The sequence below is a fragment of the Apaloderma vittatum genome, unplaced genomic scaffold, assembly GCF_000703405.1.
Source record: "Apaloderma vittatum isolate BGI_N311 unplaced genomic scaffold, ASM70340v1 scaffold17436, whole genome shotgun sequence".
Classification (NCBI taxonomy): Eukaryota; Metazoa; Chordata; class Aves; order Trogoniformes; family Trogonidae; genus Apaloderma; species Apaloderma vittatum.
In genome coordinates this window covers 6,771-20,804 of record NW_009720203.1, presented here as the reverse complement: position 1 = coordinate 20,804, position 14,034 = coordinate 6,771, and the positions used below count along the sequence as shown (strand labels likewise).

The 14,034-nt window shown below is 45.1% G+C and overlaps 1 protein-coding gene across 1 annotated transcript; it reads right to left on the bottom strand.

Moving 5' to 3' along the window:
* Positions 1 to 2,681: 2,681 nt before the first annotated feature.
* TRPV2 (transient receptor potential cation channel, subfamily V, member 2) lies at positions 2,682 to 11,932 on the bottom strand. Its single transcript, XM_009870943.1, has 15 exons — positions 11,694 to 11,932; positions 10,928 to 11,061; positions 10,446 to 10,598; positions 9,610 to 9,750; positions 8,827 to 9,125; positions 8,463 to 8,639; positions 7,877 to 8,035; positions 7,659 to 7,754; positions 7,063 to 7,133; positions 6,199 to 6,364; positions 5,709 to 5,775; positions 5,318 to 5,625; positions 4,629 to 4,747; positions 3,828 to 3,922; positions 2,682 to 3,072 (listed from the first exon to the last, which is right to left on the bottom strand). Exons 1-15 carry the CDS (start codon positions 11,930 to 11,932, stop codon positions 2,945 to 2,947), a joined length of 2,352 nt encoding a protein of 783 aa, XP_009869245.1. The 3' UTR covers positions 2,682 to 2,944.
* Between the last annotated feature and the right edge of the window lie 2,102 nt (positions 11,933 to 14,034).

Sequence of the window (14,034 nt, the reverse complement as noted above, 5' to 3'; positions counted from 1 at the left end):
AAGGCCTGATGGGGAATTGGGAACCATGCAAACCAGACATGAAGTTTCTTTTAAGAAAATTACACAGATAATCTGTGACACAGACCAGTGTGCCCTGGGAAGCATCTGGAGCCCAGCAGAGAGGCCCCAGGGAGCAACGACCAAAGTGTACTCAGGTAGAAGAGTGTGAAGAAAGGTCAGCCTTCATCTCCCAACACTGCCAGGAGCCAAGCGGCTTCGACTGAATCACACATGGGAAGGTCTGAGCATCCATGACCCCACACAGAATGCAATGAGAGCTGCTGCTGCCTTTCCTTCGTGGCACGGCTGGACTCTCAGAGTGACCGTGGTTCACACATACAGAGGAGACAGAGAAGAGAAACCGCATTTTTTCCTTCACTGACATTTGTGAAAGGTTTCTGTTTTCTCAGATGAGAGCCCGGCCAAGCCTCCCCATTTACACAGGGGTGAGTTCACATGCAGGTGGATTTATCTGTCACAGGAGGTAGAAGGGAGAGGACACTTCATCTGTTGATAATTTCTTGTGTAAATGACTGAAGTGTTTCCTGACAAAACATTATGATCTGTTAAGAGTGGATCCCAAAATCCTGCTGGGCCTTCAAAGCTATGAATCAGCTTGTACATCCTTCCCCTTGCAAGGAACTGCAGGCATCCCACAAAATAAAGCCCAGACAGCTTTCCTGTTTTCAACGTGACCAAAATGGGAAGTGGTGGAGATAGCGAAACCAAAGAGGAACCTTGTGCATTAAGAATATGGAAAACTGGGAGGTTACTGAGAGTGATTTCCATCGTGCTGACTCACCTCTCTCTGCATAGAGGTTGTAACTACTCCACAATATCCTTTTTCCACTGTACAACAGCCTGGGCACTGCTAAATCTTCTGATCAATGTGAAATGTTTGCGGCATGCGCCTGTGCCCATCTGCTGTCCGTCATTCCTCATGCATGTGCTTGAGAGGGCTGAGAGGGGTGATCTGTGGCACGACTGTGAAGCACAAGGAATGCCATGGCTCCATTTCACAGCAGACACTAGATGTTTGAGAACGTTTTTGATGCAGATCACAAGATAAACTAAGCACAAGCTTAAGAAGGGAGTTTAAAGAGAAGCAGGTTTAAGGAATGGCTGAAGAGGCAGGTTATCCTGAAAGCAAGCAGTCCCAGCTCTCAAAAGCACTACCAATAAGCAAGGTTGCTCTTGTTCTTTATTGAGACTCCAAGCAGAGATGGCAGATTTTGCATTTCTTGAGAATCTCAAGTGTCCCCACAACAGCAAAGCAGCCAGCACAGCAATAGTTTACCATACGCCAGAGGATCCTTTCGTACAACGAGGACCTCGCCAAACGGTGGGAACACTTAGGACAAAGCCATAGATGGAAAAAGCAGCTGAAGGCTTCGCAAAGCAAGAAAATAGCAGAAGCTGGAGCAAGAAACATTTATTACAATTTGGAGACCTGATGCAGCGAAACTGCAAAGGGAAATGCTCAGCACAGGGGAAGAACTCATCTGAAGCAACAGGGACTAAGTTTTAAAAGCAATTTTGCTGCCAGTCACATATAGTAAGCAATAGGATTAAGATTGTCTCCAAAAATCCAAACCTTCTAGCTTCATTTGCTCAGAATAAAAAATGAGACCGAGTTCTTGAGATGCAGAGCATATCTTAGTGATGGAAAGGTGCTGCCAGCAGTTCTAGTCGGCAGCTTTTTCAGGGTTCTCACGAGCCGTGGCCTGTATGAAAGATGCAGCCAACGCAACATCAGCTGCTACGTTTTCAAATGTGACATAAGGTCATGAAAAACAAGAGTTAGCTTGCCTGGCAGCGAGGTCAGCACAGTGCTGGGTGAAATATAATCAGGAGTTGGGTAAGGCCTCATAATCCCCACTGATCACATCTTCCCTTCCTTTCTGAGAGAGGCTGAAGCTCTGAAAACATATCCAAGGATGGCTATTTTCATTTAAGTAAACTTGCTGTGTTGACAGTTTACAGAAATACTATGTTCCCATTTTCAAATACAGGCTGAGACATTTCATTTTTATCTCTTTTCCACATATTTTAACATACGCTTCCCATCCCGCCTGAGGCAGTGTGCACATTACAGAAAAGAGCAACGAGGCCCCTGCAATCGCTTACAGCAAGACAGGATGCCCACTAAGACCGAGAGGAAATGTCAACCACACGATGCACTTTGCCCTCTCTGTCTTTCAGAAGCCACATATGCAGCAGTCTGACGCTGTTTTCGGCAGACACCAGGCAACCCGTGAAAGACAGATGTTTCAGAAATTCACCACACGAAGTTACAGGTCCAGGAAGTGCACGTCATTTTGTGCTCTTAAGGAAACATGCACATCGTGCGAACAATTCCATTGTAATACTGTAAAATGGGAATAATGGGAATTGTGGTGGGGGCTAAACACCGAGCACTGCAGGTACTGACGCAAAGACTTGGCACAGCCCTTGATGACTGAAGAGTATTTGTCCCCTGACGTCGCACACCGACAGTGCTTTGCACAGAAGTCAACTCCATCCTTTGCAACTTTTTATGACTCTGCAACACTCTTTATTCCAAAGCACTTCAGCGCAGTCTCTTGTGACAAAAGACTAACAGCCAACCCATTCTTAGATATGTCGCTCCACGCTTCTCTATGGCAAACAGCATTATTTCTATACAGCTCAGAAAGCACTGCCTTCCCCACTGCCCCCAGGGATCTTGCTCTTGCACATTTAGATATAGTAATAAGAAAGTGTCAGGCAGAGAAAGTTGAGTAAAAACAGTTTCTTCAGAGGAAATTAATTAAAGTGCATGAAAATATTTAAAGCCACAGGCTGAATCACAGTCTTCAATGAAATGCACTTTAATACCAATAATGCCTTCAATTCTTCCAGCCCCTGTAAGAAGAACTACTCCTCTGAAGTTGGAAGCAAGGTTGGTTGCAATCCAGAAAACGTGCTAAAGATTTCTGGTTTGTCCCTCTAGAGGCATCATCTCAGTTGCCGATAGCTGTGGCTGCAACAGTGACTGCTCCTCTGACACAGCTGGTCTCAGTTTCTGTGGCATCTGTTTCCACGATCTTGTCTCTACAGCAGGAGACATAAGAACAGCAGCCCTCTGTCTAAAGGGACCCAGTTTTTAGAAGGATGAAGGTTTAGGGAAAAACGAACATACAACAGGTGGTATTTTAGGAGTTGCAACCTCCCCACTCCTAGAACACTGACATATAGGAAGAGCCTATGCTGGAAGAGCAGGAAGCCTTGTTTAAATCCAGTGAAGCTTCTGCCCAAACTCTGCCAGGCTGAATAAAATATTTTTAGAGAAAGTGACAGCTCTCCATTTTCTGCAGAGTTGCTTCCCAGGTGTAACATGGGAAGGAAACATAACTGTCTTAGGCAGAATTTGGCAAAGTTGTTGGTGTTAGTGCCCTGATTCGTGCTCTAAAAAGTCCTGTGATTTTAACACTTGCAGTATGAGCAGGCCTAAATTTTCCTTTTCCTAGAAAAAGCACCCTGAGTTCAGGCTGCTGAGCCAAAGGGAAGAACAGCCCTCGCTTTCCTCTGCAGTTTCCTGCCCATTTCTACCAGAAGTAGGAAAGGCTACTGCTTCCTTCTCATATTTGTTCCCAAACTCTGAGCAGGTCCATACCTGCTCTGATTCTTTACTTTCTCAGTTCACAAGTGATGCTGCTATTATCAAGGGATGCTGTGCAGAAGCAAATTCATGAGCAAGCCGGCCTGCCTGAGATGTCAGTTAACAAGGGCAGAATAACATGCCAAGAGTAGTTGCTGAGCAGGAAGCTAAAAGGATACTGAAGGCTTTTCTTCATGATTTCATTTACCTTCTGGATTTATTTCTGAGTCACTGGTATTTCCAGGGTCCTCCTTAAGAACTCCCACTTCCTTCGCCCAATTTGTCCATTTAATTTCCTCTACTCTGGAGAGACAAAATGCAACAGACACTGACGCATAGAGCACAGCATTTCAGTCCAGACCTCACTGTCTCACAGCTTCCCAAGCCACCTCATCCCACCAACACAACCCTAATGGTTTGGCTGCAGCAACAACACCTTAGAGAGTTTCGGTTGGTGTTTTTTTTTTTCCCCCCAGTAAAAATCTTCTATAGACTAAGTACCACGAGGTAAATATCTTCTCCTCCTGCATACTGTGTGCTGGTTTAAGTTGTTTGTTTTAAAACACTTCAGTTTCTCCCGGGGAACATACTCAACACAAAGGAGGGTGCAGAAAGGTTCATCTGCTCTCCCAGACCCCACACGTGAGGAAGGGTGCTGCCCCCTCGTGTGCACCCAAGCTGCACCTTCCCGAGCGAAGGGGCCACAGCCGGCAGCCCTAGCCCCCCAGACAGCTCTGGGAGCAGCTACAGCAGAGAAAGCGTCATCGCAGCGTCATCCCACCATAACCACTTGCACAGATGCGAGTTAAACAGGACGTATTTAGGTGAGAGCATGGCTTGGCGACAATGCTGGCTGCTCAGCTAGCTCTCAAACTTCCAGCATGGCTGTTGAGCCACTCTGTCAAGCCAGTGTCGAGCCACCCTGGGGCGGTTCAGGGTTCCCAGCTTACGAATCATGGGAACCTGTTACTAAACTGGAGCATAAGGGGCAATGGTGCCTCTGTCTTACCTGAAACACCACCTCTCATCTTTCTTATTGAGGCCCACTGACATGAAGCAGCCAGATCTCCTCTTCCCACCTTGGCGCCACAACCAGGCCTTCTCTATTTCTAGAATAGCAATAGCCCTCTGAAAGAAGTAGTCCATGTCAGTGGAAAAACAAGGCACATTGAGCCACTCTGTAGGCAACTACTTTCTTAGAAAGTCACTTTGGAACCCAATCCCAAAGTGCTCCTTAGCTTAATAGCACCAGTCAGTTGGTTACTCTCTCAAGTCATTTATGCACAGGACAGGCTGGCAGCCATGCAAATAGCACAAGTTTTAAAAACATCTTAAAATAATGTTAGGCAAATTTGTGTAAAAGTTTTAGCCGAGGCTTAGGACAAAGGCATTGTCACCTCTGATGTTACAAGACTGCAGTAGGAATTTGGGCCAGGGGAGGTTCAGGTTAGACATTAGGACGAATTTCTTTACTGCAGGGGTTGTCAGCCCTTGGAACAGGCTGCCCAGGGAGGGGGTTGAGGCACCGTCCCTGGAAGTGTTTAAGAGACAGGTGGTTGTTTCATTGGGGGACATAATTTAGTGGATTGTTAGGGCTGGGACAAAGGCTGGACTCGATTTTCAAAGTCTCTTCCAGCTGAAACTATTCTATGATTCTACTCTATGAGTCTATAACTGCTGAGCAGCACTGTGCCTCACCTGCAGCTTCCAGACGCTTTTGCTGTCACCAGAAATATCCGTGACTGTCTCACTCATGAGCGCAATCAGCATGTTGAGCAAAAGAATGTAAGTGAGGATCACAAAGAGAAGCAGCAGGAGCATGACGAAGTATCTGAATCTGGCATGTTCCTGGAAATCGAGGTCGCCCATCCCAATTGTGATCTTGAAGAGCTCCAGGGAGACGCTAAGCAGCCCGCCGTACATAGCGTGGCTCCCAGCGCTCTCCAGCTGAGCCAGAGACTTGTTCTGAGAGACTGAAGGAGCATCCCCCATCAGTGTAACCAGAGCTGTGAGAGAAACAGAATTTGAAGCCTCCTCAGAAAAATTTGCTTCTTGCAGCCCAGCCTACAACATAATGCCGAGTCCTTACCTGCAGCAAAGCCAAAGAGGAAGACCATATAAACTAAGAGGAAACGCAGCAGATCTCTCAGGATAGTCTGAAACACAAATCAGGAGGAAGGGCTGTTCTTTATCTCACATGGAATCACCAGGATGATCACCTCTGCTTTGTCTTGTGTTTTTAGTCCCAGATTCCTCTATGGACCTGGAAACACTTTTCAGCCTAAGCATAAAACAGTTCCAACAGTTTTGACTGCTAGTTTTGGGTTGTTTTATGAAAACAGTTAAGTGTCATCTGCTGTCATTCGCCATATTCAAAGACGACAAACTAGCTGCTTGCCCCAATTGTACTTCGTTGAACACACTGACCTAATCTCCTTCTGCAATAGCTTTACTTCAATAGTCAGTACATAAGTTCTTTTCATGGTTTTTATGGTTCTGAGAGAAGAAAAGTAATCGCAGGACTTATTAGTTCCTCACACCCAAAAGCTTTTCATACAATGATTTTTCCAAGTACTGACCTTCTGTATCATGACACTGTAGATCCCAGTGCGCTGAAATCCCCGAGTGTAATAGAGCATGTTCACCCATCCCAAAAGCAGGGAGAAAACCATCACTGCCACGTAGTTTTCTGAACTTGCACCGTACAGGACTGCTGAGAGCAGCAGTGAGAAAGCCTGGATGAAGCTGGAGAGAAGCGGAATGAGTGACACTGTGACTCACCTCAGCAAAAAGGTCCATTTGCAGATCTGTTCTGTTTTGCAAGGAAAAGCAAAACACATTCTACAAGGCTACATGGAGCATACAAAGTGGCAGTTAATCAGACATACAGTTTATATAAGCAAATCCAGTTATAACTCGACCCACAAGTTGTTGCAGTTTTCTTATGAACTGGTTAATCTCACAGTACAAAAATTCTTGCTGTAACTCACATAACTGATATTAAATAGGAAAAAAAATTAACATTTATGAACACAGATTCATACATGCACATGCATGCATCTATACATGTTTCTCCTCAGAAAACTGAGAAGTTATTTTCCTTTCAAGCAATTCTGAGCCACACTGACAGCATGATTAAGAACTTCTTTTTCTAAGAAGTATATGTTCTTAAGTGTGGAATAATTGAGGGTCTGACCTTCACCGTGTTCCACTACAAATCCAAGGACAGACCCTACCCAGCAAAGCCATTTACAACAAAGAGTTACAACAAGATGCAGCAGGTAGGGGAAGCAAGCAGGGAAGGGATGGGAAGAAGAGACAGTGGCAGAGAATCGATCTTTCCTGCTCACCATCTCTCTAGCAATGTTAAGGCAACTTAGCTGCACACAGCAGAGAACGAATTTCACCCATGCTTTCATTGTGCAAAAAACCTCAAGACATACATCAAGATCTCAATGCAGCTGTCAGAACACATAGTCTTCAGGGACTGGCGTCTCCTCCGCAAGTACAGACTCTAATAGAGAAAATCAATAGTAGCCATTCATCAAAAAACGGGGCGTGCTAGAGAGCGACTCCTGCCCAGCACACCCTATTGCTCAGGGCAACGGTTTGCCCCATAAGCTCCTCTTCATGCTTTCGTTTTCAAGATCCCAAACTTCAGCTAGTCATCCTTCCAAGAGGAAAAAAGGCCTTATTTATGAAGGGCAAGGAAAAGCAAGTGCTCAGTCATGGCTCAGCCCAATGTCTTTATTAATATAATGCATTAAATGCCAAGGATGCCTTTTAGTACCATAAATGCCAGAAATCTCTCAATTATTTGCTGTTCTGAACCTGTTCTTCCTCTTGCCCAGCAACCTGTCTTGTGCCACACCCCTGTCACTGCTAGCCCATGCTGACACTCCAAGTACCTCAGAGCAGGATCCCTCCTGCCATCCACTCATGCCCATCTTGGTGTGAGAACTCAATTTGCTGTCTCCGTATCAGTGATAGCTCCCTGGTTTTCTCTCTTAGAATGAAACTAGACAAGAGGTCCCCATACCTGAGCAAAGATTAAATAAATGCCTCCTAACAAGATAATGATCAGTCCAGAGACCCACAGGAAGCCTCCAGCTGTGAACTCCACTGGAAATGAAGGCTGCAAGATAAAACAGACAAAACACCAAAATGCTGAAGACAGACATAAGCAGTGATAACCACCCTGCACCTTTTAAACTCCATCCGTTCAGGCCTTTCCAGGTGACAGAAGATCGGACCTACCTTTACCCGTAAGGGTTGATAATAGGCAATAGCTGTAAAGATGATCATGAATGACAAGTATGAGACGAAACTGAAGTAGAATCTCTTGGAAGCAAACGTTTCCCACTTTTGCTGAAGCAGTTTGTTCAGTGGCTCCAAAACCACCATCTTGTACCGATTCTATGGAAAAACAAACAACCAAAGCATACCCATGTGTCAACAGGAATGACAAATGGCCAGAAGACTGTCTTTTTCAGGGTTGGAGTTCAGTGGCTCCAACTAGGGTATTGCTCAGGGTTTATTTAGTCAGAGCTTTTAGTACGAAAGAAATCAACCATCCCGTAACAGTTACTTCTGCTTGGCTTCATCAAGGTTTTTGGACAGCCAAAGGATCAAAAATTTCTCTCATGTTATAGATTTTCAGATGCATACCTAGCAGGCTATAAATAATAAAACATGCAAATACTTCCATCATGTGTTTCTTTTCCAGAAAAACTGATTGTATGAAACACCATATTAACATGAAATGGTTTGCATAATTACACAGCAACACTAGACAAAGGCAGAGAAAATGATGGTGTCTTTGACTTTCAATAACAGCACTCACCGGTGTGTCACTGCTGTAGGCCAGGATCTCCAGCACAGAGTTCTCCTCAAAGCTGTCTATAGACGACAAGTCATAGAGAGCCACGTGGATCGGTCCATAGGTCCATTCAGTGAACTTGCGTGACAGGTGCCTGTACACGGGGTCTTTGATCTCTCTTTGGATGATGTGCCTGAAGATCTGAAGAGAAGGCGGATGCACACCAGAAAAATGTGTATGTAGGTGTAAAATGACACAAGCATACCCAAAGCACCTTCTAGTACAGGAGACCTGGCCTTCTGCATTTCACACTTTGCTATATCCAAACACCAGGCTATCTAACTACATCTTGCATCAGCTCTGCCAGGAGTAGAACCAATTTCTTTACCTCCACTTTGCCTGTCTTGGCAGCAAGCTGCAGAGGATTTAATCCATCATAATTCACAATCTCCTCCAGTTTACATGTTGGGTCAACCTTCACACCTGCCTTCAAGATCTCAACGTATAATCTGCTCACAAACTTGGTGTTCTCCTCAGTGTCATCTGCGATCATCACCAGGGCATGGAGGACTGTGTTGCCCTGTGTATCCTGCTCCTGGATTCTGGCTTTCTGGTGGGGATTGTCTAGAAGATATTCCACCACCTCAAGCTGGTTGGTACAAGCAGCCAAGGAGAGGGGAAGTTCACCTGAAAAGAACAGAACAGTATTTGGAGGGGAAGCAGAAAGGGGTGAAAAAGAATTAAAGGGAATACAAAGGCAATTCTAGGAAAAAATATTTAGCCTATACTTTTACTCCTGGAACACAGAACAAGTTCTTTCTCAGCATACCTAGATTCAGAAAGGTTTTTGTAGTGAACAGTTACTCATTACTTCTGGGGGCAGCTGAAACATCTTCCCAGACCTCTAATTTGGCCAAACTAATCAAGTGGTTTTCTCAGTCTGAAGCCCCTCAGACAGGACTAAATACATAAACCTGGAGATGATGGCAGGTTCTTGTTGGACAACTCAGCCTATGAAAGGATTCTGCCTTTCAAAGAAGTCAAGAGCTTGATTCTAGGACAGTGGAGATGGCAACCCACACACAGAGCGGCAAACCCAACTGAGAATTAGCGGCATCACATATGGTAAGGCAATAAAAAGTGCAAAGCAACATGTTGCACACTGACTCACCAAAATAAAAGTAAACTCCTTCTTTCTTCTTCCTGAAGAATTCACCATGGGCTCTGGCATGGACATCAGCCCCATTCTCTACCAGCAGTTTCACTAAATCTAGGCTCCTTTTCTCTATGGCGATATGGAGAGCTGTCTGGCCTGAGGAAAGACACAAAATCTATCACTTGGCGTCACCGTCAGAGGGAACAGGCAAAGGCCTCTTCAGCAAAGCACAGCTTCAACAACCGCTGTGTGCTCTGCATCACAATCCTGCAGTCTCAGTGCTGGGCAGGAGGTGGGTGGCACCTGATGGCTTTCAGGAACGTTCATTGGAAAAGCACATTGCGAACACCGAGTCAGAAGACAAGCCTCGAGAGTACAAGAAATTCAACAGAAGACCAGGCAATTACCCTGGCACCAAGATCCCCAGCAGATATGAGAGGATAAAACCAACCATACACATACATGACTACGCTGCATGTCTGCTATTAAAAGACTAAGCCAAACAGCAGAACTTACTCTTTAATAGTGATATACTATTTCTTTCCCCCTTTTAGATGTGCTTTTTAAGCTTTCCCAAGCAAATCCTCTCATATTCTCGGGTTATTAAACATGTATCATTTCTGGTTTGTAGACCAAGAACAACACTGCAGAACTGTGTAATTCAAGGCTGAAGAAGGTGCAGCACCACAATCAGAAATAAAAGGCAAGTAGGCTGTTACTGTAACTGCACCAGAACTCTAGACCTGCAGTGCTGCATAAGTTCTGGTTCCCTTTTTTTGCCCTGTATCTGCACATCTCGCCTGTCTAATAAAGAAAGCTGCTCTGACACAACATCACAACAGAAACCTTACCTCTGTAGTAACAGTCAGAGCACGCCACATTGACAAGTGGCCTGGGATTCTGCATCTTCTGGTCTATTTCCAGCAAAAGTGCTATTGTGTCATTCTTTCCATTTTTTAAGTTCAAGAGGGCTTTCATCAAGCAGGTCTTCCCTGTCTTCGCATCTAGTAGAAAAATAATATTGAATGGGTCGTGCGTGTTCTTTGCACACATCATTATTACCTGTTCCAGAACTTAACTGTCACTGCAGGACCAAACACAGCAATTATTCTAAAGGCCTTTCTCAGTACTTTGAGTCTGCAAAAAGGCAAAAGCCTCAGGAAATATATAATTAATGGCATTCTCCATCCTCAGGTGCACATTAGGAAAATAAAAAACTGGACAGAGGCCTGGAGAAAGCAAAGAACCACAAGTAGGTTCCCCTGCTTGGCTCCTACATTAACAAGCGCTGCCTCTGCCAACTCCATTTATGGAGTACTGAGCAAAAATTTACCTGTGTATTCAGAATTGGTGAGAAATTTGGAGGTCCTCCTTAAATACTCAAGTAAACCATCCAGTGCCTCAGGGCTGCCCCTTGAGACTGCGCTGAAGAGCCTGTCTCTGTCAAAGCGATTCGAGTCCTTTTGGCTACAGAATAAATGGAAAGCGTTAAGGAGTTCTGGAGAGCAGAAGGCAAGTTCTAGCTGGACAGTATAAGAAAGGAGGGGAGCAGAAAACTTGGTCAGAAATAAACAAAGTATTTTATTTTTGAGTCAAGGGAAAAATGGAGACAGCTATTTCCCAGAATTCTCTGAAGTGGCTGCTCTTTCCATCAGCTGGAACTCTTCCCAGATCCAGTCTGATGTGCAACCCTGGAACACATCCAGAGCACAAAGACAGAGAAGCCCAAGATAGCTGCAGGACCACAGTCAGTCCCATCACATGGTGTGAAGCACTCTGTGCGCTGCTTTACATCCCTCCCCAGCAAGAGCAGGTCAGCTGTACAGGGCTCCCTGCTAAGCTGCTCTTACACCCAACTTGGCTTGTCCAGTGTTAGCTCAGATATACCCAAAATACTCCACAACATAAACCTTCTGAGCGCAGAAGGAAAGGGCTAATATATCCCCTTTCTGCTTTTAATAGCCTCCTTCCAGATACCTGTAATATTCCGAATTGCCACTTTTAATTTAGGTTTGGTAAAGTCTACTGGCCCAAACCAGCAGGGAACAGTACAGATCAACAGGGATCACACCCTTGTCAAATATCCAACTGTTACTCACTTGCTGACAAGTCCTGGCCGATAGTTCAGATTAATCTTGACCTTAGGAGGAAAGTCACTGCTCTCCTTCTGATAAGGTGTCTCCAAGGGGCGTGGCTCTCCTTTCTTTCCATGTCCTGATCTTTCTTCCTTTTTACTAGATGCAGGTTTATCTTCCTGAATACTGTCATCTGTTTCTAGCAAGCCTATGAACCTGTTCCTCTGACCTGGGCTTGGCTGCCCATTTGTGAAGTTAGCCATTTCTACTAGAGATGGTCTTTCAGATCGCCAAAGATGTTCCTTGCTGGGAGACTAAACCTGCAAGGAAGCGGGAGAAATAGCACGGTTTGTTCACAAATCTAGAAGGTGTTCAGTGCAGCACAGAGAGGAAAACATGTTTCCAGGTCCAGCATTCCTACAGTTGACTATAGGCGCTTGAGAGAGATTTGGTAAAACTCTGCACAATAGGAGTAGGTGAATAAAGGATCAAGGCCTTAAATAGGGTACCAAGGGAAAAGTTCAAAAGCAGTTCATGAAATACAGGCAACTTGTCTGCAGAACATCTGAACCCCCTCTATGACATGGCCTCACCTGTTGGCAACAGCACAGGTTCCTTACGTAAAAGGCAAAGAAAGTGGATCTTTACAAGACTACAATCATCATTCTTGTCTCAGTGCAGCCAACACAGGCCAGTCACCAAGTGGCCAGAAAGATAAGGGTCACTGTTCTTTGAGACAGGCTGATCAGTTTGTTCATGTTCTCTGTTGGTAGGCACCACGCTATTTCCCCAGGGAAGACACATGCACAGACTACGTTTCACTCGTGCATTCTCACATTTCATTCTGGGGCAAAAGGAGTGGGGTCTCCCCGACGTCTGGAGCTGTTGGCTATCCGCACGAGCACAGGTTTTGAACTTCCAGCTCTGCACACACCTCAGCTGCCATGTGGGCATTCACAGCCCTCAGAGCCTGAGCAGAGCACAGCCCTCCCAAGAGCAAAGCCAGACCCAGAGCTGAGGTACAGAGAGCATCAACATGCAGCAGAGCAACCAGTCAGCCCGCTTCTCTCATCTGATGTGTCCTCTAACCCCTTTTGTACTCTTTTGAGACACCTCTTCATATATATCTGGACATATCTCAGATCCACATCCAATGCAAGCCATCTGTGCTCAGCATGACTGCAGATTCACACACGGTTTGTGAGGCAGCAAGGAGACATCCACAATTACCAACCTGAAGCAGAGCTTTTTTAAATAACTCCGTCTTATTCACGCATACTCCCTCCAAATGGTTAACAGGTTTGCTCTAAAGAGAAGTCTCCCTTGCTGGGACTACAGCCAGTTTCCATAGCCTGCACCAGCAAAGAAGTAAATTGACACAGCATAAGCATTCTGTCTTAGATTAAGATATGAAGAAACAGTTCTAGGCAGAAAACAGCCACGAAACATCTTTACGCAGCTCACAGCAAGAAATCCCAAGGCTGATTTCAAGATGAACCATTACGATAATTCAGCCACTCAGTTTAGTCTGCACTCTAACAACAAACGTTCCTCCGCATGCAAAGGCATACACCCCAAAATCCCCTTCCAGACTGATTTCCTCCCCCAGAACACTTACTGGTACATTTGCCGATCCTTTAGAAGACTATTTGTACTTCTTTAATAGTTTGCTTATGCTTTTCTGTCTTCCTTTCCCCAAAATCATTTCTCAGCTGCAGTATCCATCTCTCCACAGCACTCGAGAGAGTTATTTATCATCAGTTTTGTACAGACAGACTGTCTGCTTTAAAAGCAAAAGCAAAATGGTCCTGTAAAAAAGGACCCTATAATATATACATAATCACTTTTTCCATCCCTAGGAAACACAGAGAGCACTCTCTGTTTGCCAGCTCAATTTCCACTTCTCTATTCAACAACTGTTTCTTTCCGAGACTTTACCAAGCCATTCTGAGTAGCGCAGCACAAAACCACCCTGCTGTCACAAGAGGAAGAGCACAGCACTTACCCCAAGTTACTGCAAGCTCCACCCAAGAACTGATCTGACAAGGAGTCCCAACGGATCCTTCAGAGGGTAAATAATCTCTCAGCAGAAAGCAAGTCAAATACCAACAAGTGGTAATAAGCATCAAAGCAGACCCCAAATTATTTACATCCATGGGTAAGAGCCTGTTTGTCTGCAGAGAAGACCACGCTCATATTAGCAGCCTGTTAACGGCACAGCGCTGAACTCCTGCTTGGTGGTGGTCCATGAGACAATCCAAGCTGCCTGTGAGGCTGAGTAAGGAGTAACCACAGAATATTGTTATTTACTCAACTGCAAAGCTTGTAGCAAAGTGAAAAAGGGCTTGCACAGGAAATGACTAGA

Coding starts and splice junctions, on each gene's coding strand:
- TRPV2 (XM_009870943.1), bottom strand. CDS start 11,932: ATGGCTAACTTCACAAATGGGCAGCCAAGCCCAGGTCAGAGGAACAGG. Junction 11,062..11,693: donor CGGCCAGGACTTGTCAGCAA/GTGAGTAACAGT, acceptor TTTATTCTGTAG/CCAAAAGGACTCGAATCGCT. Junction 6,365..7,062: donor AGCTGCATTGAGATCTTGAT/GTATGTCTTGAG, acceptor GCTTCTCTCCAG/CTTCATCCAGGCTTTCTCAC.